At 31.1% G+C, this 26,729-nt stretch overlaps 4 protein-coding genes across 6 annotated transcripts; all 4 read left to right on the forward strand.

Moving 5' to 3' along the window:
* Window positions 1–4,015, forward strand: LOC109336658 (GDT1-like protein 5). Of its 3 annotated transcripts, none has more exons than XM_019573390.1 (14): window positions 1–128; window positions 245–267; window positions 375–443; window positions 1,032–1,091; window positions 1,176–1,223; window positions 1,337–1,425; window positions 1,538–1,574; window positions 1,656–1,703; window positions 2,158–2,229; window positions 2,319–2,363; window positions 2,468–2,529; window positions 2,790–2,862; window positions 3,273–3,363; window positions 3,891–4,015. In XM_019573390.1, the coding sequence occupies exons 2-13, from the start codon at window positions 250–252 to the stop codon at window positions 3,336–3,338; spliced, it is 687 nt and encodes a 228-aa protein (XP_019428935.1). In that variant the 5' UTR covers window positions 1–128; window positions 245–249; the 3' UTR covers window positions 3,339–3,363; window positions 3,891–4,015. The 3 variants fall into 3 exon arrangements, with proteins under 3 accessions (XP_019428935.1, XP_019428936.1, XP_019428934.1); XM_019573391.1 differs by lacking the exon at window positions 3,891–4,015 and adding an exon at window positions 3,499–3,607 and having other exon boundaries at window positions 3,273–3,358; XM_019573389.1 differs by lacking the exon at window positions 3,891–4,015 and having other exon boundaries at window positions 2–128; window positions 3,273–3,638.
* Window positions 12,784–14,861, forward strand: LOC109336657. The gene has a single exon (XM_019573388.1). The coding sequence runs from the start codon at window positions 12,877–12,879 to the stop codon at window positions 14,650–14,652; it is 1,776 nt and encodes a 591-aa protein (XP_019428933.1). The 5' UTR covers window positions 12,784–12,876; the 3' UTR covers window positions 14,653–14,861.
* Window positions 18,124–19,939, forward strand: LOC109335408 (protein NUCLEAR FUSION DEFECTIVE 4-like). The gene has a single exon (XM_019571543.1). It carries the CDS (start codon window positions 18,143–18,145, stop codon window positions 19,937–19,939), a length of 1,797 nt encoding a protein of 598 aa, XP_019427088.1. The 5' UTR covers window positions 18,124–18,142.
* On the forward strand, window positions 22,072–24,912 carry LOC109335273 (protein RNA-directed DNA methylation 3-like). The gene is made up of 7 exons (XM_019571403.1): window positions 22,072–22,353; window positions 22,632–22,890; window positions 23,003–23,158; window positions 23,276–23,433; window positions 23,527–23,610; window positions 24,323–24,393; window positions 24,475–24,912. The coding sequence occupies exons 5-7, from the start codon at window positions 23,596–23,598 to the stop codon at window positions 24,812–24,814; spliced, it is 426 nt and encodes a 141-aa protein (XP_019426948.1). The 5' UTR covers window positions 22,072–22,353; window positions 22,632–22,890; window positions 23,003–23,158; window positions 23,276–23,433; window positions 23,527–23,595; the 3' UTR covers window positions 24,815–24,912.

The raw sequence follows: 26,729 nt of genomic DNA on the forward strand, positions 1-26,729 counted from the left end.
ATGCCTGTCTGAGTAAAATATTTTAAAGAGAAACAAAACACCACGCATAACACACGCGCGAAGGGTTTGTGTTTTGTCTCCTCAGCTCCTCCTAAACTCACACATCACACTGCTCCTCCACCCTTCAGGTAACAACACAACACAACAATACAATATAATACAACTCAATTTCCAACAAACAACATTCACACACATAACAATCTAAAGTTTTTAATTCTTCCTCATCTTCTTCCTTTTTTTCTAGCCAATATGACTTCAATTCTTCAGGTACTACTACTCCTTTCAATTTCACTACAGATTCCTTTTTTTTTTCTCAATTTTTTATTTGGTTTTATTGTGTTCACGCCAATGTCAATCGCTTTTAATTTTTTTAGGGTTTTACAAAGTCGCTGGCCATGACCGTGCTCTCTGAGATCGGGGACAAAACTTTTTTTGCAGCTGCGGTTTGTTTTGTTTCTATTTACTCTCTTTATTTTTATTCTTCTTCAATTTTCTTACTGTTTCTAGATTTTTTTTGTCGTCTACCACTAAGCTCAGAAAAATGTTCAGAGATTTTCAATTTTGAAAGTATATAATGAAAGACACTATATTTTTTTGAGTGATATGAAACTTATAAAAGCCCCATAGATTAATAGGTTAGTTTCTGTGGGCCAATGAGTCTGCGCAATTAGAGTGATGTTATGAACTGGAACTGTCTCAGATAGAATCATAGAACCTTTTTTTCTTCTGAAAAGTTTTTTTATTATATGCCTATTGGTTGAAATTTGACCAAGGCATTTATTCAAATTTGCTTCATTTAAATAAATTAAATAGTGAATTCGGGAATCAGGATTCAGGTGTTTTCCTATTTATTGCTACTACTAGCAACTGTTTGATGAATTGGCTTTGAAAATTTTGATGTTATTTGTTACTTCACTACATTGTTCCTTCGTCATAGAGAAGAAAGGGCCTCAATATATTTGTCTTTTGTAATCTTTAGAGTAGAAATTAAAACTCTCTTAACGGTTTTATATCATGATGCTTATTTCAAGATACTGGCTATGCGACACCCTCGACGCCTTGTCTTATCTGGTTGCCTATCAGCTTTGATTGTAAGATTTCTTTCTGCTCTCAAAGAACTTGCTTATTATCTGATTTAGCTTTTCCGAAGTTTAAAAAAAAGTTGAAAATTCTAGGTGATGACCATTCTCTCTGTCCTTGTTGGTTGGGCTGCTCCAAACCTGGTTAGTATTCACTTCTCCCTATTACTCGTTTACTTATAGGTTCTTAAGAGGTTAGCATTCACTTCATTTTATTTGATTTCTTTTACCTTACTGACTTTCGTGTAATTTTAAAGGTCTCTCGTAAATGGAGTCATCATATCACAACATTGCTTTTCTTTGGTTTTGGACTATGGTCCTTGAAAGATGCTATATTTGGAGACGGGTGATAATTTATTATTTATCATATTCACTTGCTGATCCTTTTTCTAATAAACATCAGTTGGCATCTCAATAGACACTTTTATACACACACTTTAATGATTTAACTGGAACAGGGATGCAGAAGAGTTAGCTGAAGTTGAAGCAGAATTGGTTGGTTTTTTCACTTCTATTTGATTTCTTAGTTTAAGTATAAAAAAATTATTCTGAACAGCTACCATTTATTGTGATTAGGATAAAAGTTGGAAGTCTAACAATGGAGCTACAAAAAATAGCAAAAAGGTAAACAATATATATCTGATTATATTTGTCTTGCTTTCAGTCTGTGTCTGCTACATCTCATGCTCTTTTTTATTTTCTGCATGCATTGAAAGTTAGATACCATGTATGTTTTTTGTTTATTTTGTATGATTATCATGTTTTAAGAGATTCTTGTGAAAATCCTTACAACTACAACAGAAACCAAGAGAGACTCTTCATAACTGTATTGCAAACAATTTGCTTTAAAAATACTCAAACATTGAATACAGCACTTAAAATTGTGCTGGAAAAACTTGAACATCTGCTTTCGATAGGAAGACTCCTGATTTGTAGTTATGTTTATGAGATGGAATAAGAATTCTGCTACTTATTTCAAATGAATAATTGATTATAATAATATGCAAATCTGAATTCTCAGTGCTATATATTTGTTGTTCTACTTCTAAGACATATTTAATTGTGTCCAAATTTTCAGGTTGATGATGACACGAAAAAGAATAAACAACGGCCATTTTTCTCCCAATTTTTCTCTCCCATATTTTTAAAGGTAATAAAATTAATGGTATCTCTATGCAATACTTAATTGAACATTGTACTAAATTAAATTTAATCCCCTTTATCATCTCCATTTTGTAGGCATTTTCTATTACCTTTTTTGGTGAATGGGGCGACAAGAGCCAGGTGAGTGTAGATAGAGTTAGAGAGCATTTTTTTCCCTCCTGAATATGCTCTATGATTGGAGACCACTTCACCACTTCACTAAGAATAACTTTATTCTGTTTCAGTTGGCTACGATTGGTTTGGCTGCCGATGAAAACCCATTTGGTGTGGTTCTTGGAGGGATTCTGTAAGTTGATAGTTAATTTTCTGTCTGATTTTTAGAATCAACCTTTATCCTTGGATATTTGACTATTTTCCTTTTGTTTTCCATTATGGCATGCTATTTCAATATTATTTTTTATTTTGCAAATTCTGCTTACATGGTAGTGTATTCATGCATTGAAAATGCAATATCTTTATCTAGAGGGAAATATGTAGGATGTCTCACGTGCCTAAGATTCTGCAATTTCTTTGGAGAGAACTGTAATTCTCAATTATTTTTCACAGGGGACAAGCATTGTGCACCACTGCTGCCGTCATTGGAGGAAAGAGTTTAGCATCTCAAATATCTGAAAAAATAGTATGATTTCTATTCCTTTTTATACATTGCATGTAAAACTTACTTTCCTTTTATCGATACAACAATGTGACATGTTGTCCATTTGTCTCCCCCTCTGACTTCTATTAACCTTTTCCAAAGTCGACTGCTTCTTAGAACGCTGTAGCCCTCGTACAAAATTTAAATTGTTTTACTTCTATCTCCTGAGAAACAGTGAAAGTAAATTGGGGTTTAGGTTTAGCATTAATAGAAAACATGGTGGAATAGCAAAGAGAATGCTACATGTGAACAAAACATAACATTATAACCATGAGCTGTAGAACAATTTTGAGGTTGTGGTGTGCAAGTTTTTTTACCAAGTCCTTGGTATAAGTATATAGCCGAGTCTGTCTGTCATCTAAATGTTGTACTTACTACTTGATACTTTGCAGGTTGCACTCTCAGGTGGAATTCTTTTCATTGTTTTTGGTATCCAATCATTCCTTTCTCCAGTTTAATCATGAGGGCCACACTATTGTTTAGTGATTGTCCTTAATGTCTCTTTTAGAAAGATGTGTTTAGCAAATATGCTTGTTATAGTGGTTGATGTTGGTTCGGAGAAGAACTATTAAGGCTTTTTAAGTGATAAATTATGTTCAGCAAATTTGCTTGTTATAGTTGTTGGGTCCTACTTGATTGATGCCTCTTCCAATCCTCAGTCAAAGATTTCATTTGTTTCCACCTTTTAAAAATTTTGTGGTTCAAAATGAAGATGCCATTGTAGAACCAAAATCAAATTCAATATATGGAGTCAAGTTGTTTTTTACTTAATCTCCTTATCTTCCTACCTTCATCTATTTAATCACGCGTGGATTTCAGATGCCTTATTGGTTGAGGGAATGAAAGCCTCAATTTGGAAAAGTTGTCTTTAACTTGAAAGGCTTTTTTACTTATTAATATGCTTTTGAAGCTAAGTTGGTAATGTGAAATGACCAAAGTTGCTTGTGTGCCCCACTTCAGCTTGATGTTATATCTTTGTCAATCTTGGTAATGACTTTTGCCGATGCTTCAGTATAGAGGATGAAAAGCATTTTCTTCATTGAAGCACAAGTTAAATAGCAATCAAATGCCAAGGCACAATACATCTCTGTGTACCCAATTTGGGTGAAGTAATAAGAATCCTTGAAAGGGAGCTTCACTTAAAGTGGGTAGAAGTCTATTCTAATAAGTCTTGGTTGAACTATCAACTATGACACACAGACTACTAGCATCCACCACGCTCTATTGTATGGTACACATGACGAAAATGTGAAGATACACCATACCCCAAAATAAAACTGAGTCTAATGCATAATTCAAGTTAGGTTAAAAAAACTGAACCTATATTATAATGTAGAAAGCTCTAGTAATTAAATTTGTATCAGTTGTATGCGCATCATGCCAAATGCCAGAGGTTGTCGATTTCATAAAATTTGTATCGGTTTTTCAGAAGTTTGTTTTGGTTAAAGCTTGAATTTCCGAACCGAGCAAAAGTGTGCTATTCTTTATACAAAATTACTACCATTCTATCACGTCTCGATTTTCAGCTACGCGATCTCTTTTAGATTCGCTACCCATTTAAAAAGAGAGATGACAATTTATACCACTTGTTTTTTTCTTTTTCCTATTAAATTTTCTCATATCTCAACTATCATGAGAGTAACTAAGTACACCTAACATTTCCAATTAGGCAATGTAATAGCATTAAACCATGAGGTTTAAACTGAATCCTAGCATCAGCATCCACCACTAGCAGGTTTAAACTGCTTTCAGTGATTTCCTGCACATCTTATAAAAGCAAGAATCAAACCTTTCTTTCATTTTATTCTGAAAAGGAAAAAATAGTTAAAATCCACATATAATTAAACAATCAGCTTGACAGAACAACAGTGCATACATAAGACCAAGGTTAGGCTCCTCTAAAGTTCAACTTGCACTGTATGGAGCCTCACATGGATACCATAGTTCCCTTTCATTAGAAAGGTCAAGGGTTTAATTTTGATAAGTTATTAATTTAAAGCTTTTAGTTTATAATGTAATATCTATATACTGTCAGCTAGCATAAATATTTATACACAATCATTACATTATTTACCATTTATATCATGCTTGCACATCTATAAAAAAGTGAAGTACTCAACCATATACATATTATAAGACCAGGGGCAGCAAGTAATAATGGTTGGATAAGGTAGCCAAAATTCTTAAAAGTAAAGTTTTTCATTAGTAATTTTCCTAGAAGGAAAAAAAAGTTCTTTAACTTGGCCCCGTCAATTAAGTGCTGTTCTTATTTTATATCTTGAGGAAAAAATATCATTTATACCTAAAAAAATAAAGACATTGTATAATTAAAAGTTTTATATACAATCAATTTGTTATTTATTATTCATTTTAATTATTATTGACTTTTTAAAAAGATAATACAAATAAATGATGTATATAAATATATGATAACTTACATCTACAATGTATAATAAAGGGAATTCACATTTTGGTATCTTTGTTTATTCCGTAGATGCCATTATTATTAATTTAAAATCAATTTATTTATTTTAAATACTTTTATAGAATCCATTTTGATATCCATCAACCTATTATTAAGAAGTTAATATTTTTTGAGGTATATAGTTGTATCTTCCAATAAGTATTATTCTTAAGAATCAAACTCAAATTTTAGTTTAAATTTTAAGTCATTAAATCAATGCAATGTTAGTAGTTAAATAATAATTGAACAATTTATTCCAATGATACTTTATGGGTAAATTGAGATTATTACTTATTAATTGATTCCCATTGTATCACGTTACTTTTTTATACCATTTCTGATTAATGACGATGTACATATTTGGTGATTCATGAGTTGTTCAGCAGGCACATTTGTAGTTAGTAGCTAACAAGTTAATCATTCAGTATAAACAATTAATGATGAATTTATACATCATAAATTAGATATTACAATTTTTGTATGAAATTTATTGTTGGAACTTAGAACATAGAGATTCTTTGTCTACCCAAAAAAAAAATATAAATTATTCTAATTTATCTCATGAGCAGAGTTTTAATTAGGAGAAATTATGGTACAAAATAATGAAACATTCAACCTAGAAAATCAAACTCAATTATAGTAAAGTAAATCAAAGTGTTGATATAATGATATAAAACCTTGTGAGATCTTTAAGATGACAATAAGATTAAATGTTCAATTTCTAATAGCGATACTTATTAAGGTGAATAGTTACATACTCTGAGAATAATAATTTCTTACCAAAAAAGTGACGGAAAACTTTAGTAGTACAAAAAAAATTAATTAGAGAAGACTAAAAACTTGTTTTGTTAATGCATGTCGGCAAAAAATAAAATTATTTATGTCATCAATTAAAATAAAATAAAAAAACATTTCTAGTGTTTGTCAGTTTGGACGCATGACAATTAAGTCCTCCATTTCTTCTGAAAATAAACTAGGTCCATGAAGCGTGGAACTTTATTAGAGCTTAATTATGAATAATGAATTGTTTAAGCAGACAGCGTCGCTTTGAATCTACAAAAGCCAAATTGGGGAGTTGACTCTTAAGCTCACAACGCAGCAAGCATGGAGAAGAATTCTCACCAGTCACCACCTTACTTATGAGGTCATAACGTAACATCAGCTACTACAAACTTGTCATAAAAAAAAGCTACTTCTCCTGAGTCTGCATGTAGTTTAATGTTGGCTAATTTTGAGTTGCTATTTTTAACCTATAAAATTTAAAATGCATTAAATAAGTTAAAGTACTCACCATTTAAGTGACTAAGATAATTTATTGCTCGGGTTATTGTAATTCGTAAATGGTGCTATTTAATTTATGTCAAATCTTGATGATGATTTAGTGCATACAAGATAAGAAAGTGAATTATGTAGTGATTCTTCATCTTATATCATTTCATTAGATTATGATTAAAGTCCAATGTTTATATTTGAGTAATCACTCATACTCTTACAATAAGATTTTTCTGCTTATACAAACAAACCATTTATTGGCTTATATATATTTATTTAATACAACACAGCTTTAATATTCAACTATTAAATAGTGGAATATAAGGAGAATGATAATATTTTGAATTTTTTATTGAAAAAAACTTCAAATCATGGTCTTTAAAAGTTATTTTGTGACATGTTACAATAACTATCTAGTAATGAAGAAAATCTCATCTATACTTATTACTTTTCAATGGGGACAAGGGATGATATTGTTTGTCTTAGTTGGCAATTGGTTCTAATAAATTTTCTCCAACTGTATAAACCTATGATTAATATATTATGCATATGAAATAGCAATTAATCCTCAGATGTTACATAGTTAACGGATAATTAAAATAGCTAGGTAAATTTGGAAATATATATATAAAAATGGACTAGGCGTGTTTTGAAATTATGTCCGACATATATAGGTTATCCATAGAAATTATATATTAAAATAGGTATGTTTTTGTCTTATGTGTAACGATTTTTCTAATTGTTCATAGAGAAAGATGATATTCTCAAATTGTGTCTCATTTCTTGTCCTTAATTAATCGGATATTATCACATACAAAGAAAAAATTTCAAAACAAAAAATAAATTATTTATACTATTTATTAAAATTTGATTGATCCAATATAAGGAATGAGATACTATTTAAAACAGATGATATTAATCAATTGTTTATATTGTTATGGGTTGTGGTGTTGAAATGATTATATAAGTGATTATTTAACTTTAATCTGATTTTAGCAATTTTGATGTATTAGCATTTTCTTCTTACTGATTTAGTTTCTAAGGTGAAGGATATGCTGAGGATATTCAGCAAGTATTGACTTTTTAGTAATACCCCTTAGTTCTTAGTTCCTACTACATACTTCCTTATCACAAAAAATACTACAGTTCTTGCATGGAAATTCTTGAGTTATTATGGCTGACTTACACATGCTTTAATTTCTACACACAACTCTGGACTGAAGTTATCTCAATTAAGTGCTACTGTGCCAGTTTGAGCCAATTATTTAGATGTGAACTTAATATTTGACAAGTCAAACCATATATACTTGGATTAGTTAATGTAGTCAATAGAGGAAATTCAAACTTTATTCCATATGTGAAAACACGTAAATAAAAAAGGCTTATCTTTAAATGGGAAAAGGAAGATGTATAGGATAACAAATGAATTGGCTTATTGATGTGTTAGCTTACAACTATCTGGTGTATTGTCCACAAATATATAATGTCTTGTTCTTCTATTGTATATTTGTTTCCTATTACTTTTAAGCAATGATACGAGGACATCCTGTCATTGCTCATGGGACTTGGAAATGTTCTAGTTTATGGTCTTAATGGATTGAGGAATTATACTTTTTTTTGAATCGTGAATATTCTAGTCTGATACAATTAAATTTTGTTAAACCATTAGACTAACTTAGAAACAAATAAAATAATTCACTTAAAATTTAAAAAAAATGTAGAAAGCATTGCTCCAATATTATTTTGATATATTCTAGTCCAAAAAAATTAAAAGTATCTTAATTATATATAACTATTAATTATATATAATGATATCAAGTCGAATCAAACAATTTAATTGGTTAAACCTAATAAGAGGTTTCTTCCTCTTTGATTTCTCACACATATTTCATAACATTTTTCTTTTAACTTGTTCATCTCAAATATAAGGATAGTTCAGTTTTTAATATTTAAATTGTTCCCTTTCAGTTTCATAGTATCAAATATTTTTCTATTTAAATCAATTAGTGTAAATTCAAGTGAAAGAAGATTAGATCAATTAAAATGTAATTTTATTTTTTGGCCAGTAGATTTGAGTCTAGCTCATTTCTAATATTGAAGAGTTTAATATTAAATTATAAAAGGAAATATGATTTTATCAAATTTAAAATTTATTTTATTAAAAGTAAGTTAAAATGAGTAAAATTCTGTAGATTTATGAACATGTAGAGAATATTAATGAGAAATGTCTCTATTAAAATATTTGACAATATTCTATCCTGATAGAAGAGTTTATCGTCATTCATTATAAATAACATCATTCTTCCCATCAATTATTAAAATATACATTGTTTAATCTATGTATTAAAATTTTATTTGGGTTCTCCGGATGGTTTTTGTTAAGCTCCACCACTAATATCATTAACAATTTTTTTGTATATATAAAAAACGACAACAAATATTATTTTTGTAAACTTTTTGTGATTGGTCCCTCTTTTATAAATTCTTTGAACAATAATATTAAGTAGTTGGTTGAATGAAAATTAAGTAATAGATAATAAGATAAGTTATAAGCTAATAGTTTATTAAAAAGCTTATTCTGTTAAAAATTTATAAATAGATAATTTATCTGTTTATTAAACAAATTAGTTGATAACTTATGATATACTCTGATCTTATCCAACATTCTATATACGCGAATGTGAACTTGGATTTTGCTTGGATGGAGTCAGTTAAGCCTTTAAGGATTTCAAAATATAAGATAATTAGGTTACAGTCTAGGATGTACCCTTTTTATTGGCAGAAAAGCCAGAAACGTATTCATGTATAAATATAAAATTATAAATAATAATATAGTTTAATTCTATGCATTGTCTGTGTAAATTTTTTTTACACTCACATCATACTATCAACAATTGATTTGTATTACTTAATTACTTTTATCTAAGATTTAATAATAGCTAACATTTAAATAATATATGATATGTTAGGTATTGTAAAAAGCAGATATACTATCATTGTATACAATTATAAATATTAAATCTATAATAATAAATCATCTATAATTATACGATTATAGAAAGTTAGATCTATTATACCTATAAAGTTAAAAACTTCAATTAGCCATGATTGATATATAAAATGAAATATGAAGCTAGCTAAACCTGGTCTACAATGTCACTTCGAAATTACACGAGAAGTTACTTGCAAAATTGGCAGGGTAAAATAATCTTATAGGTCTCAACTCTCAAGTGATAGCCTATCCTTCTTTTAATTCCTACCATTAGATAATTTGAGTTAACTTCTCTTTATTTATAAACATAACTCGAGTTAACTTATTTATGAGTAAGATGTATGTTTTATCAATAAACTTAACAGTGATTGAAATTTGATATCATATTTAAGCAACTCACCTATTTAGGATTACGTTGGACTTGATGATAAAATGTTTTAATAGATCATATCATTTTTAGAAACTTTACCAGTATGATGGTCGTGTTTGGACTTATTTTTAAATAACAGATATTATATTCTTAGAAAACAAAGTATTTTCTCATATCAAAAGATAACTTATCTTCTTTAAATAGAGATGTGAGATTTTGGTTAGTTATGGGTGGGAAGGGACCATCTTAAAAACTTATTTCTTAAATTGTTTGAGGTGACTCTTCATAAAGAGGCATTAGTTAGCTCCATATGGGAATGGATGAATGGAGTTTGGACTTGGTCTCTTTCATGGAGGGGAAAGTTGTTTCTTTGGGAGCAACAAGAGTATGAGGTCCTCACTAAAATGCTTGGAAATTCAGTATCTAAGTATGACGACACAGATGAATAGATTTGGATTCATGACAAAGAGGCAAATTCTCGATTCGAAATGCATATATGGTTCTTTCTCTTGAAGATAGTAGGGACGACAACGTGATTTATAAAAAGATGTGAGAAGGTAATGTGCCACCAAAGATAAAATACTGAGTGTGGAAAATTTTCTTGGGGAGAGTTCCAACAAAGTATTGTCTGGCTCAGGGGTGTCCTAAGTGCAAATATTGTGCCAAATTATGCTCTTTGTGTGGAAGAGGAGGAAGTGATAAACCATATTTTCTTCACATGCTCGAAGTCTTATCATGTTTAGCAACAAGTTTACTCTCGTTTTGGTTTTACATTAATTCTTTCTAATGATGTTAAGGTAAACTTCTCTTCTCATATGTCATTCTTATGTTTGGAGACAAAAAAAATTAAGAAGATGGATGTTCCTTTGATTCATTGTAATTTGGAATATTTGACATTCCAGGAACAAGATTACTTTTGAGAATTCACAATTTCATTATAACAAGGTGATATATCTTATTTTTTTACATTTTTAGAACATTCTAAGTGCTCGTTGTAGTACCTTTAATTTCTCTTATTTGGAATGAGAGTTGAACTCCTATAAGTGTATTTCTTCTTGTTAATTTTTTGTAGTGTGCATAGGAATATCACTTGTTCTCATAACTTGTACTTCTTATTTTATTAAAGTTAATTGATGGAAATTTTTTTTATCTTCTCTAGCTAATAAAAGTATGACATGTATACTGTTTAGTTTAGTTTAGTTTTAGAAATATTTTTACAGAAAATAATTAAATATTGACACACATCATAATTTTAGTGCATGGAGAAGATACTTTATCTTCTTATACTAGGTTATACTTGATTTATTATTCTTTTTCCTAAGGGGAAGGTTGTATTTTAGTAAATGTAGAATAGTAAAATAATTTCAAATACTTTATTAAAAACGTATCGAATCCTAGATTGAATAGTGATGTGTAGATGATTCAATTTTATTATATATTCCCAAATTTAATATTCAAATAAAAAGTCAATTGTATTTTTAATAATAACAGACATAACATTTGGAATAAGAAAAATAAAAATATTTGCTTCCACCTTTGAAAAGAAAAAAGACCACGAACAATGTATTGATCTAAGAGTGTAAGCCTGTGTTAAATACTATAATCACTAAAATGTTAATGATTCGATTTCTACGAGTGTCATTTGTTGGAGAGACAATCATATATGTCAAAAAGAATCAATTTCTTACTAGAAGGATGAGAAAATATTCTTGATAGTCCAAAAAAGATAGAAAATCACATTTCCAAAAAAATCATATCATTATATCCTTAATCAATCAAATTCCAATTAAATAATATAAAAATATTGGTTTATGTTTTTTATTACTAAAATCAGTCTCTCTTTTTTTCAGTATTACTCCCAGTCCTTTTCGAATTGTCAACTACACATTTAATAATATATCCTTAAATGTGAACGGTTGGCAAATCCATAACAAGTTGACGGTATTGAAAACGAGGAAAGATTAAATACAAATATTTCTTAAAAAATAAGTTTATGAAAAATTTCTTAAACAATATGGGAGAGTTGCATTACAATAGAAATAAAAAAGAGAAAAAAACGTATATATTAATAATATATAAGTTTTATATATTGATACTATATTATTTACTATTCATTTTAACTATCATTCACTCTTTAAAAATTAATATAAATAAATAGCATATGCAATGACTATTAAAAATATTTTATATTGCCAATTTTGACTCAATACAAAAAATACTCCTATTTGTTCTCACGTCATCTAACACACTTCATTTATGGAAATCAGCCTCATGTCGTTATGTTCATTTTATATTCATTTCTTTCATATAATAAGTTTTTAATCAAAATTCAATTTAATATTTCATCATAAACATAAATTATTCATGCTTTTCAATTACTAAGAAAACATAGAGCATCTTGACTATCATCTTATAACAATTAAGCAAAAATATTTTTACTTTCAAAATAATACTTAATAAATAATTTAACGATTAATAATGAATTAGTTTAGAAAAAAGTAATCGGTACACTTTAAAGTACTATTTAAGGAAAATAATAAAGAAACACCATTATAACAAAATAATATTTTATATGAAAATTTATTTTACCTTCTTGTATTCCTTAAACAACATCGTCAATAGTTATTAAGACAACCCAATTCCTAGTTATATATATAGTAGATGTGAAATTTTATTTTGATATACATATAACAAATTAATGAATTTAATGAATGGTTATATACATTTATCAAAGTTGTCCAAAATTCTGTATAATAATATCACTACATGAGTATCAAACTATCAACATGTTAGAAACTATCATATGTCATTCTTTTTAAGTTAACTCTTACAAACTTCCTCACTTCTATATATACCTAGCTAGTACTACAAAACACTGTAACAACTTTATTCATAACCATGGCGATTACTAAAGGCCCAGGTTCCATTGGTGTTCATGGATGGGGAGACATGAAGAGTCTCTCCGTCCATGCCATCACCGGCCGGTGGTTTGTGGTGTTCGCCTCCTTCTTCATCATGGCAGCTGCCGGAGCCACCTATATGTTTGGCCTATACTCCCAAGATATAAAACAAACTCTTGGCTATGATCAAAGTACCCTCAATCTCCTTAGTTTCTTCAAAGACTTTGGAAGCAATGTTGGAGTTCTCTCTGGCCTAATCAATGAGATAACACCACCTTGGGTAGTGTTAGCAATTGGTGCTGTAATGAACTTTGTTGGTTACTTCATGATATGGCTTTCAGTGACTGAAAAAGTAGCAAAACCTCAAGTGTGGCTCATGTGTCTCTATATCTGCATAGGTGCAAATTCTCAATCTTTTGCCAATACTGGTTCACTTGTTACTTGTGTCAAGAACTTCCCTGAAAGCCGTGGCGCTGTGTTAGGAATTCTTAAAGGCTATGTTGGTCTTAGTGGTGCAATCATCACACAACTATATTCAGCTATTTACTATAATGACTCCAAAGGTTTGATTTTGTTCATTGGTTGGCTTCCTGCTGCTATATCCTTTGTTTTCCTTCGAACCATTCGGTACATGAAGCCGGTTCGGCAACCTAATGAGGTGAAAGTTTTCTACAATTTTTTGTATATTTCGCTTGGTCTTGCTGGGTTTCTACTTGTTATGATTATAATACAGAAAGAAGTTCACTTCAGTCAGAGTGAGTTTGGTGTAAGTGCTGCTATTGTGGTTTTCTTACTCTTCCTCCCAGTTGCTGTTGTTTTTATTGAAGAATATAAAACCTGGCAGAGTAAAAAGTTTGCATTGGTTGATCCCTCACCAGTGAAAATAGTTACTGAAAAGGTCAACCCAGATGAGGGTGTTAATCAAGGTTTTAAATCTAGGTCTGTTTCAGAACCAAAGGTGAATGAAACAGTTTCCACCAAAGACACAAGATGGTCGGAAAATGTGTTTAGTCCACCAGATAGAGGTGAGGACTATACAATTCTTCAAGCACTATTTAGCATAGACATGTTAATGTTATTCATAGCTTGTATTTGTGGTGTTGGAGGAACTTTAACTGCAATTGACAATCTTGGTCAGATTGGAGCCTCACTTAAATACCCAAAGAGAAGCATAAGCACTTTTGTGTCACTAGTGAGCATTTGGAATTACCTAGGACGTGTTTTTTCTGGGTTTGTTTCTGAATATTTTCTAACAAAGTACAGATTTCCTCGTCCTCTTATGCTCACTTTCACTCTCCTCTTATCATGTGTTGGTCACCTTCTCATAGCTTTTGATGTGAAAGATGGTCTCTATGTGGCTTCAGTGATTATAGGTTTTGGTTTTGGTGCACAATGGCCATTACTTTTTGCCATAATATCTGAACTATTTGGACTTAAATACTATGCAACTTTGTACAACTTTGGAAGTGTAGCGAGTCCACTTGGGTTATATGTGCTTAATGTCAAGATCACCGGTCATTTGTATGACAAAGAAGCTAGGAAACAATTGGAAGCATTGGGAATACAAAGAAAAGAAGGGCAAGAATTGAATTGTGTTGGGGAAAGTTGTTTCAAATTATCCTTCATTATCATCACAGCTGCAACATTATTTGGTGCCATTGTTTCACTCATTTTGGTTGCTAGGACAAGAAAGTTTTACAAAGGTGACATATACAAGAGGTTCAGGGAAGATGTTAAAGTGGCAGAAGCTGAAATGGCAGTGGTGGAGAACTGAAGCAAGACATGGGAAGATGCCAAAGTTATTCAGCAAGTGGTGCCAACTTAGGATTAGGACAAAGAAGTCAATGTGGTTAATACATATTATAATACAATAATGTAACATTATGTGTGCGACACTTTCTTAATTTGGCAACTTGTTGTTGTATTTGAAGTTATTTTTAAAGTTTAGAAGTATTTTTTACATGCTTTATTTTTATTATTCAACGTTATTTTTATTACTGATACCAATTAAAACCTTATATTTAATATTATCAAGTTCTTAATCGCTTAACTGTACCACCATTGTTTTCATCACCAAGATTTTAAATCCTAGCCCTCAATCATTATATGCATGTTATATACTAAGGTTTTAAATCAAGTTGTTAATGAATTAACAGAGCAGCCTATCCTCAAATAAAAAATGACCCTGATGAGTATTGTTCATTTGATGTAACCCGTGAACAAGAAATATGAACTAACATTAGTTAAAAGTCAATTTAAGCACTTAACAAAAAAGAGAGAAACAGAGTTTATTCTTGCTACTATCAAAATATGCTTTTATTTAAAAGGAATAGTAAAAGAACGCATGCATAGCTAGTTAGCTACATGCTCTTTGGACTTAATATTTCATCAATAATATTTATCTCAAAAAACTAATCCTTAAATAGTTAACGTTCATGATGAGTTTTATTCTGTTGTTTATGCGGTGATTTCATCTTTTTGTGCCTCTATTCGTTTATCTGTTTTTCTAACCCGATCTATGAATATCCCCTTCTATGGTCTAATAATCCAGAACACACCAATTATTAGAACTTATAAACAATATGAGATTGATATAGTAGTCATGGTACTCATAACACATGCAAATCTTGAAATCACAAAATCATCCCAAAAAATAACATTAAAACAAGTAGTGGGAATAGGGGAAGGGGCTCATGGCTCAGCCTTAGTTTAAGATTTATCCTCCACTCGGTGTAACAGAGTTAGTCAATAAAGAAAAGAGCTGAAGAGAGTTTGAAGAAAAACAAGTACTTTCTCCTCTTTGTTAGGAAGAGACGACAAAATCATAAAATAAAAATTGCATGGCCCACCATGAATTTTTTCTCTGTTATACTTTTGTCCTCTCAGCAAATAAGGCGAAGAAAAATATGATGCTTACAACTTCACAGGGAAAAAACAAACACACAGAGCAAAGAAAAAAATTCAGTGAGGCCACACTTCACACAGTCCATGATCGTCTCTTACTTATATTTATGAATATTTATGAGTTTAATGTTTGTAGGAAGATGAGAAGGGTTTCAGATTCAGGTCCTTATTTAAATTCTGAGATAAAACAAACTTCACAAATTAATTTATTAAAAAAATACTAGAAATGAAAGCAGTCACTGGGTTGACCAGAGACATAATATGTTTACAACTAGACTGAAAAGACAAACACTAATTCAAGAGCTAATATAAAAAATTATTATTTTTTAATTAAGTGATCATTTTTTAATTGGAATGAAATACAATGTGATATAAAAATGGAACAAAGGATCTTTATTTAGTTTACATAAATAATGATTATATGTCCTAATTTTTTTTATTTTAATGTTCCAAACCAATTATATTCCACTAAATAATATAAAAATATTAATTTATATTTTTATAATTTTTATTTTTTAATTAAGTGACATATTTTAATTGGAATAAGACACTTAAAATTGGATAAATAATCTTCATTTCCTCTATATTAGCAAAAATAAAATTTTAAAAGTTCAGAATATATTTTAATTTTGAATAAATAACATTACTGATGAGTGATGAATATGTCCAATTCCAAGCCACAAACTTCAGCGTCTCCGATGCTAGAGCCATTCTGTGCTCCTCAACCTCTGAACCCTGGCCGAGGCGTCTCATTTAACACAGTTTTTAAAATAAAAATTATATTATATTTTTTATAAGTACTTCCAAAATAATAATAATTTATGGTTGTTTGTTGTTACATTTAAATATATGTTGTCTTTGATCTTTTTTATTAAAAAAATTACTAACTAAGTTCATACTGAACCACCTTTTTTCAATATTTAATTATCCGTTGACATGTTGTGTGGCGTGAGAATAAAACTTGGGATGGAAATGTACATATGAGTTTTTAGTATTACTTTTAAATAAATCTAATTTAAAAAGCATATTTTTTTAATGGAGAAGATAAGAAGGGAAATTGTGCCTTGTCTGGTTAGAAGACTTCAGTTTTTTTTTGTTTTATTCTTAATCTAGGAATCCAATAAATCTTAGACCTCTTTTATTCTTGGATGAGATGAGAACGGCTTAAGGTTCAAATATTTATTTTTAAAGCATAATTATCTTCCCATGAAGAGGTTTGGAACTTTAGAGACAAATATATCTAAAATAATAGGAGATTAATTACAATATTGGAAATGTAAAAAAGTAATAAAACTTGTTGGAGATGATTCTTTTTCATGAATGAGAGACACTATTATCTACTGATGCTTGTTCTTTTAAAAAAATTGATGAGTTACATTCTTGGAGGTGGTAGGTAGTTTGCCTAAATATTCCATTTGAATATTTAAGAGTTCCATTAAAGTTTGTGTTTCAACTAATCAAGGAATATTAAAACTTTGGCTATGATCATCGTTTGAAACTAACTACAAGTGAGAATTCATAGATTTGAAGAAACCATGAAATTGGCTGGCATCTATATTTTAATATTTGCATTTTGTAATTTTGGGCTGAAGCATCTTTTAGATTGAAATATCTGTTTATAAGTTTTTAATAATAAACAATAACAATAAGTGATAAGTACTTGAAAAATATAATAGCATTAAACATGTAAGTAGCTGTATTATAATCTCGAGAATGTGGGGAGATAGATAAATATATTATATTTTAAGTTATTTAATTCAATAAAATAAAAAATCTCAATCCTTAAAAAAATTCTTAACTAAAGAGGAAACACTTATGCCTTTGATGAAAAGATAATACCACATGTTCTCAACGGTGTTTCATTCCCAGTCTTAAATTAATCATATATTAACATGTGGATAAAATAAAAAAATTTAAAAGCAAAAAATAATAAAATGAATTACTTTAATTAGCTTGAGACATAGAATGATATCATTTAGGACAGATAATCTCTATTCTCCTAAAAAGACCCAACTGATGGAGATCCTTTGTCTCTATTGATATCTCATACCAATCAAAATGTATTATTTTATTTAGAGAAACAATTATAAAAATATAAAGTAATATTTTTATACTGTGTTACTCCATTGAATAGAGTATCCTTGTTACAACTATATGCATATAGAAACTCAGATTGTAGAACTAGTACTTATGCAATAAGATAATGCAGTACATTACATTCCAGTTTAATTTTGTTTTATAGTAAGATACAAAAATGTAACATATGATCCTACTCCTGCTGCTATATATGAGTACCACTTCCCCACCTATTCTCTCTACTCTCTAGAACGAAACTCCTAGTGCAACTGCTACTCATAATTATGTTGTTGGTAGCTGCAGGATGTGTTCCTCATGGATCTACAGCTGACATAAAAAGCCTCACCATCCAAGTAATCACCGGACGGTGGTTCATGGTGTTTGCCTCCTTCCTAATCATGTCAGCCGCCGGAGCCACCCTCATGTTTGGCCTCTACTCTAGTGATATCAAAACCACCCTTGGCTATGACCAAACTACCCTCAACCTCCTCAGTTTCTTCAAGGACTTGGGTGCAAACATTGGTGTCCTCACAGGTCTTATCAACGAGGTTTCACCACCTTGGATGATTTTAGCCATGGGTTCAGTCCTCAACTTCTTTGGCTACTTTATGACATGGCTAGCCGTGACCGAAAAAATAAAAAAACCTCAAGTGTGGCACATGTGCTTTTACACCTGCATAGGTGCTAACTCTCAAACCTTTGCCAACACTGGTGCTCTTGTCACTTGTGTCAAGAACTTCCCACAAAGCCGTGGGGTTGTGTTAGGGATCCTCAAAGGGTATATTGGTCTTAGTGGAGCTATAATTTCGCAACTATACTTTGCTTTTTACTACAATGACACTAAGGCTTTGATTTTGTTCATTGGTTGGCTCCCAGCTGCTATATCCTTTGTTTTCCTTCCAACCATTCGATACATGAAGCCGGTTAACCAGCCTAATGAACTCAGTGTTTTCTACAGGTTTTTGTATATTTCACTTGGCCTTGCTGGGTTTCTTCTTGTTATGATTATAGTACAAAAGAAGGTCCTTTTCACACAAAGTGAATATGGTGTAAGTGCTGCTGTGGTGCTTATCTTGCTCTTCCTCCCACTTGCTGTTGTTTTTGGTGAACAATACAAGATCCAACGGAGTCAAAAGCTTGTATTTGTTGATCCCTCACCGGTGAATATAGTAACAACAGGAGGTGAGAATGGTATATCTAACTCTCTTTCACTAGCACCAACATTGAATGATGCAAGAATTGCCATTGATGAAACAAGATGGTGGCAAAATATTTTTAGTCCACCGGAGAGAGGTGAGGACTATACAATACTTCAAGCCCTTTTCAGCATAGACTTGTTATTACTATTCATTGCTACTATTTTTGGAGTTGGTGGCACATTAACTGCAATTGACAACTTGGGTCAGATTGGAACCTCACTTGGATACCCAAAAACCAGTATAAGCACTTTTGTATCCCTAGTGAGTATTTGGAATTACCTAGGACGTGTCTTTTCTGGGTTTGTTTCTGAACATTTTCTAACAAAATACAAGTTCCCTCGTCCTCTTATGCTCACTTTGACTCTCCTCTTATCATGTGTTGGTAACCTTTTGATAGCGTTTGATGTCAAAGATGGTCTTTATGTGGCTTCAATAATTATTGGGTTTTGTTTTGGTGCACAATGGCCTTTACTTTTTGCCATAATATCTGAACTCTTTGGACTTAAATACTATGCAACTTTGTACAACTTTGGAAGCGTAGCTAGTCCAATTGGAGTATATATGCTTAATGTGAGAGTCACCGGGCATTTGTATGATAAAGAAGCTATGAAGCAAATGGTAGCATTGGGGCTACAGAGAAAACAAGGGCAGGAATTGAATTGTGTTGGGGTCAGTTGCTTCAAGCTATCATTCATTATTATCACAGGTGCAACTTTATTTGGTGCTATTGTATCTCTTATTTTGGTGGCTAGGACTACAAAGTTTTACAAAGGTGACATATACAAGAGATGTATGGAGAAGCCTGAAGGAGATACGGCGGAGATGGGGGTGGTCCGAAACGGCGGAGAGAGAGGACAAGAACCAATAGTTGGAAAAATTTAGAGAAATTGTTATGATGTGGAAGAATATTAACATTTAGTAGTAATGGGGAGGATGTGATTTCATTGCAATATATATAAAATTGTTAATATTTATGACTTGGACATGCATGATTGTCCTTGGATGAAAATATATGTGGGCCAGATATAAATTATAATTATATGATATTATTTATTTAACTAATCTATTGTATAATTTGGCTCATTTTTCCTGAATTTAGGATGATTATCGTCAACAGGGAAGCTCGATTTATTTAAAAAATAATAATTATAATTTTTTATTTATTTTAATATTATTTTATAAAATTTGATAGATTCGAGACATGAAAATAAAAAAATTATGGGATAGGTATTCTTTTGTCCCTGAATTTATACCGAAATCTCATGTTATATGCACATGTATTTTATGGGTTAGTGTAATTCGATGATGAAATTCAAATGGTCCCTTTTTTAGTGGAAAATTTTAATTTAAATGAAAGTACAAAGAAGTTGAAGAAATGGATGACAGGAGAAAGGAAAAACTCTCCTTAAATTATGACCATCAATTTTCTTGCCTAAGTTGGTTATAAAAGGCTTATAAGTTTTTCATTTTTATTCATTCACGATAAAAAAACATAACTACGAGATTTTTGAGAGGGAGTCTCATTGAGACAAATTCTTTTTGAGAAAAAAAATAGAGAACTTTTAATCACCAATATGTTTTGGTGAGATTGTTATTACTTTTAATCCAATATGTTTTATGTTGCCTCTTTTGATTACACAATGTATGGAAAAGTTTGCTCATATGATAATTTAATTATTGAATGACCTTGTATAATTTGTTCATATTTGATGTTTTTCTTTACAAGTCGTATCAAGAGCTTAAATTTATTACACATTTTAACTTTGTTTTTAAAAAATGAACAAATCAACTCCCATGTCATCCACAATAATGATTAAGTTAGCTTTTAAAACTACTCCTTTTTGAAGCCTATAATTGGGGTACATCCACTACTGACAATGACCTATTGTCCCAAAGCATATCATAAAGTCTATCCCAAATTAATTATATTATGTTATGTTAGTTAAAAAATTTAAATATTTATGACTTTATAACTTTTATTTTATTATCATTGGTTTCGGGATAGCAAATCACCATCCTATTCACTACTGCAAATATTTGTATTGATCTTTGGAAAAAAAAAGGAAATGAAGCGAGACAAGTGTGGTGATGATTGAAAATTGATGAATGGGAAACATGTTGGAAAAATTGGACAATGGATATAAGAGAAGTTGCTTACACATTATGGGCAAAAGTATACACCTTTTACAAGAGAAAAACAACCTAAAACAAAGTCTTTATTATTTCGATAATTAGTGATACTGGGTATAGAGAAAATCAAAATATTTATGAACACTTGAACAATTTTTAAGGATATGTGAATCAACTCACTAATATAAAGATGTTGTTTGACGATGAATTATGAAACATTAAGAATTGAGACAAGTGTTATCAATGTCTCTCACGATATTATATAGGATTATTTTCTCTAAGATGAGAATTAATGTATTCTTAATTTCTTATGACATTTTGGTCGTGTCATGTAAAATAATACTTGTGAATGACATATCTACAATTGCACACAAACACTGACAAGGTGTATTACACATGCATTGAGATAAATTAAGGATGTTTAACACAAGCTTTGACTGAAATGGACGTAAGGTGTGTGTAATGACTAATGGGTATTCCCTTTCCGAGAGAGTATGATAAATTGTTTGACCTATAATTATATATATGGGCAATTATTGTCGGTTTAGACATAGAAGGCATAAATATATGGCTATTAATACAATGATTAATATACTTATATATGATAATCAATTAAACTAAAAATACTTATTAAAAAAAATAGTGATCTATTTCTGAAAATAGCCCGACATAATTTATTATTGGCGAGGTAACAAACCGAGACTTACCATTTTTCCACGTTGAAATACAAGGAGCAGTGTGTTATGCAGTCCATTCTGGTTTCTATTTTACGGGCTTGGCCCCACTCGTTCAAAAATCTAAAGGTTCACACTAAAAGTGTGATAACTGCCACGTGGCAGAAAAATGTCACAAAATCACCGCTGATTCTTGACTTGAGACATTTCATTTTCACCCCTCACCCACTCTCGCTTCTTCTCTCTCTCAAGCACATGCAATTGGCGTTGGTCTTCGTGCATTGTCGCCGGAAATGACGAACAGTGGAAAGGGCAAAGCCAAAGCCAAGGACGTTGCCGGAAAAGGATCTACCGGCAAGCGCAAGATCGCCGTTGACGATGACAAGACCGGCGGCGGCAAAAGGAGGAACCGAGGTGTCATCCAGTTTTTCGAAGAAACTGCCGATGTAGATGACTTCGATGACAGCAGCGAAGACAGTGATTTCAGCGACGGTATAGAATAATAATCCCTAAATGCTTTTTTTCTGCTCGTATATTTTCATCATTCGTTAGAAAAATGTTAGGTTTTCCGCCTCTTTTTTCGTGTTTCCTTCAATTATAGTCCTATCTTGTTGTACAACATTTTTCTGTGCTTTGCTTTGTTATTTGAGAAGTGTTGGAGTTTTTCTAATTTTATTGCTTTGGAGTTCATTTTTCATCATGAGATTTCCAACGGTAAATTTAAATTTTATGATGCTCACATGTAACTTTTATGAAATTGTTTTGAATAGATTATTTTGGAGATTAAGAGTTTAAGACATTGTCAACAATGAACAAGGAACCAGCTAAGAGCCAAAGTAGCAGCTTCCCATTTATCCTCAAAGAGGAAGAGATAGATGAAGAAGAATTTGACAGAATGATGGAAGCACACTATGGAGAAGCTTCTCCATTTATTAGTTTGCTGGAGATGATTTAGATGACAATGGAATTGATCTGAACTCGTTTGGTGTTAAGGAGTTTGTTCCAACCATCTGGAAAGTTAAATGCACGGTATTACATCTCATGCTTGTGTTTTGTTATTTCCTTATAAAAATTCCAAGCGTTATCTCCAGATTTGCCACGTGTTTTTTCACCATTTGGTAAGCTTTGTTTGCTGCTGCAGGTTGGTCGCGAGAGGATTTCAGCTTTCTGTCTAATGCAGAAGTTTGCTGACATAAAATTGCTTGGTACTAAATTGGAGATAATATCTGCATTTGCTGTAGATCATATGAAAGGATTTGTGTACATTGAAGTTGAAAGGCAATGTGATATTAATCAGGTAACTCCAATCTTGGGGGACTCTCTCCAGTAAATTGATATGATGATATCTATTACTGTTGATATGTTTTTGCGAATGGGTCAACCCTTTATCATTGCCACTGATTTACAACTCTAGGAATGTAATGGGATTACTGGTATCTATGCTACTCGTGTGCAACCTGTTCCAAGAAATGAAGTTTTCCATCTGTCCTCTGTTCAACCTAGAAGCAATGAAATTGTTGTGGGTACGTGGGCTCGTGTAAAAAGTGGTCATTACAAGGGGACATAGCACAGGTAGTGTACAATTAATGTCTTGGTCTCATGGAGTCATGCCTTACTATATAACTTGTGAAATGATCATTCTTTTTATCTACTATATTTTTCTAGGTTGTGGCTGTGAATAATACGACCAAAAAAGTTACAGTGAAGCTTATTCCAAGAATTGATCTAGAAGCAATGGCTGCTAAATTTGTAATGAATCTGCATTCACATGATTTTGTCTTTTTTAATTCTAGTTGCCTTCACTTTTTCTGTTAGCTATGATGTTGCTGGTTTCCTGTAGTCTATGCTTGATATGTGCTAATAGTATATTTATTCAGTCATGTGATAGGGATAAGTGTAGTGGACAAATATGTACAGTTGAACAAGAAAGGGCTCAGTATTTTAGTTTCCATTTGTGGAAAACTAGTCATAAACTTTTTTTTGTGTGTATCATTAATACAATAGGATATATGTTGCATCATGCATTTAGCATGCAATGTGCTGTGCCAAATTGACATGTATTCAACAGTCTGAAAACTGTGATATATTTAGTCTTCCTGGGTAAATGTTTTTTATTATGACTTTACAATATGATATACTAAGGAAGTTAATTTACATTGTCTACTCTTCAATATTCATGAGATTGCCACAATTTTGATCAAATTGTAACTAGATTGTTTTTTCTTCTCTTTAATAAGATAAGACCATAAGATGAGGGAGAAAACGCTAAAGTTGTGGTGGTAATCCATATGAAGTCACCATCAAATGATGGTGGACTTTGATTACTGGTTGATATTAGTTATGGAGTGAAGCGTGTAGTGCTTTTGAAGTGATTAAAGCCCTACTTTTGTGTGCTGCTCCTTTGACTTTATTTTTCCTCCACGGGATGACTACTGATAGATTTTTTAACTCATTGTTACAGGGTGGTGGATACAGCCGCCAGAAAACTGCTGCTGTACCAGCACCAAGAATAATCAGCTCGAGTGAACTTCAGTAATAAAGCATATCCTTGAATCTTCCTCCTTATTTGTTGGATAGGTTGTTTGATGTGATTTATTTCCCATATCTCTGCAGGGAGTTTCGACCTCTCATACAAATCAGACGTGACCGAGACACTGGCAAGGTTTTTGAGGTTCTTGATGGTATGCTGCTTAAGGATGGATATATATACAAGAAGGTATCTCCTGATTCATTAAATTTATGGGGTGTTGAGCCAACAGAAGGGGAGTTATTGAAGTTTGTGCCTTCTGAAAACCATGAATCAAAAGATTTGGAGTGGCTCTCTCAGCTTTATGGCGACTCGAAGAAAAAACAGGCCATAAGAGATGATAAGGGAGGTGAGAAAGGAGAGAGTTCATCAGGTTCTGGTGTGGTAAATGGTTTTGAATTGTATGATCTTGTGTGTTTTGGGTAAGCCCTTGTTTAACTGAGTTAAATTTCTTGACCGATGACACCGAATGGATATAAACTCTCTCACTTTCTCTCTATGTTGTTCTTTCTCACTTGTTTGATGTTTTTCTTCCTCACAAGTCCCTTATATATAGTGAGGGGGAGGAAGACTCCATCATAAAGATATAGTGGAGGATAAATTGTTGTCTTACTTTTCAAGACACCTTGAAAAGTGCTACTCCAACTTTTTAAGTTAGACTTTATAATTTTCAAGACTTAGAGAATAATTTCAAGTCCTTGGAATAGTCATCATTGAATTATTTAATGGTTCATCTACCAAGATTCATTGGTCTTACTTGCACATCGATTCCCAACAATTTTCTATTATTTTGTATGATTTACATTGAGGTAATGTGCTTAAAATGTTTGTTCTGTTTGTATTTAATTTGTTGATGGATGCTCATAATATATTCTATTTGGTTTATGTTGTGAAATTGTCATAGAAAAATGGAAAGACTCAGCCCATGGTAGTTCTTTATACCTGGACAACATAGCTAGCTGGCTGCAGCTTCGCTCAGCACAAGATAGAATTGACAATTAAGTTGTGCATCAATAATGTCCATTATCCAATATATAATTTGAACTGTAAAGTTTTATGGCACCCGAAACTCAATCACTTTTTTCTTTTTACAAGCTTATTTTTTTATACTGTTCAGAGTTTTGAAACTGTATATTATTTCTGCATGTCTCTCTACGACACAATTATCAAATATATCATCGAGTTTGTCTGGCATGTCCAAACAAATCACTGATGCACTATAAAAAAATGATTCTTCCCCTGAACTAACTTGCGGCAGTTAACCAAAAAGCAAAGGACGAATTAATAAATAAATAAATAAGATAAATATATATTTTAGTCTTTCATGATTTTTTATCTTACTAGTTTCAATCCTTAAAAATTGAAAAATCTAAAATGGTTCATAAATTTTTTAATGTGGGTCAAATTAGTTTTTTTTAGAATATTTTACAATACTTAATAAGAATTAATTTGACTACAAAATGATTTGATCCACATTTGAATCTTTTGGAATTCATTTTAAGTTTTTTTACTTTTTTAAGGACCAAACTAATAAGTTTAAAAAACATGAGAGACTAAAATGAATATTTATTTAATAAATAATTAAGGGCACTAATACCTACGTGATTTTAATTAATTTATGATATTTTTGGTGTTAACCATGTCTATTTTATCACTATGGAATTAATCTTTTTGAGATAGTATGTGTGTATTAGTTTAGGAATTTTTTTGTTTTTCACATGAATCTTCGCACTGGATACTATCATATTTGAATTGAGAACATTCACAAGTACGTGGGGCTAACTCTCCGAGCGGACATTTTTTCATACATAAGACTCGAACCTAAGACTTTGCTTAAGAGGAATCAAGCATGTACCACTTGAACCAACATGTTGTTGTATTAGTTTAGGAATTGAATCTTAATCTTTCCTCTTATATAATATATAAGTTGAATAGGATTGAATATAACTTTAATACCATTTATTGTGTGAAAAAATATCCTACTAAAAATAGCTAACCCGTATTCTTAAACTACAACTTTTTACTCATAACTTTTTTTGTAAGAGTATTCTTGCCAACAAAGTAAGGGGACTACTCTCCATCACATATATTCTAAGTCTATTAAGAGTATATAATCTTTCAAAGTTTGTTCCTATTAAATTATGAATATCTGTTTTGGTAGTTTGTTTCTATTACCATAGACATATTAAATACCTTATACCATAGTAGTGATAAAAGTGTGAAACTTACATTAATTTTTTTAAAGCATACCTAAATTAGACACAATGTCTCACCCTGAGATGATTCCATGCATACAATCATATCAACATATGTGTGATCAAATTTTGATCCCCTACCCATT

Source organism: Lupinus angustifolius, chromosome LG20 (assembly GCF_001865875.1).
Source record: "Lupinus angustifolius cultivar Tanjil chromosome LG20, LupAngTanjil_v1.0, whole genome shotgun sequence".
NCBI classification, from domain to species: domain Eukaryota; kingdom Viridiplantae; phylum Streptophyta; class Magnoliopsida; order Fabales; family Fabaceae; genus Lupinus; species Lupinus angustifolius.

Coding starts and splice junctions, on each gene's coding strand:
- LOC109336658 (XM_019573390.1), top strand. Junction 1,092..1,175: donor GTTGCCTATCAGCTTTGATT/GTAAGATTTCTT, acceptor TGAAAATTCTAG/GTGATGACCATTCTCTCTGT. Junction 1,704..2,157: donor CTACAAAAAATAGCAAAAAG/GTAAACAATATA, acceptor CCAAATTTTCAG/GTTGATGATGACACGAAAAA.
- LOC109335273 (XM_019571403.1), top strand. Junction 24,394..24,474: donor ATCAGCTCGAGTGAACTTCA/GTAATAAAGCAT, acceptor ATATCTCTGCAG/GGAGTTTCGACCTCTCATAC.
- LOC109336657 (XM_019573388.1), top strand. CDS start 12,877: ATGGCGATTACTAAAGGCCCAGGTTCCATTGGTGTTCATGGATGGGGA.
- LOC109335408 (XM_019571543.1), top strand. CDS start 18,143: ATGTTGTTGGTAGCTGCAGGATGTGTTCCTCATGGATCTACAGCTGAC.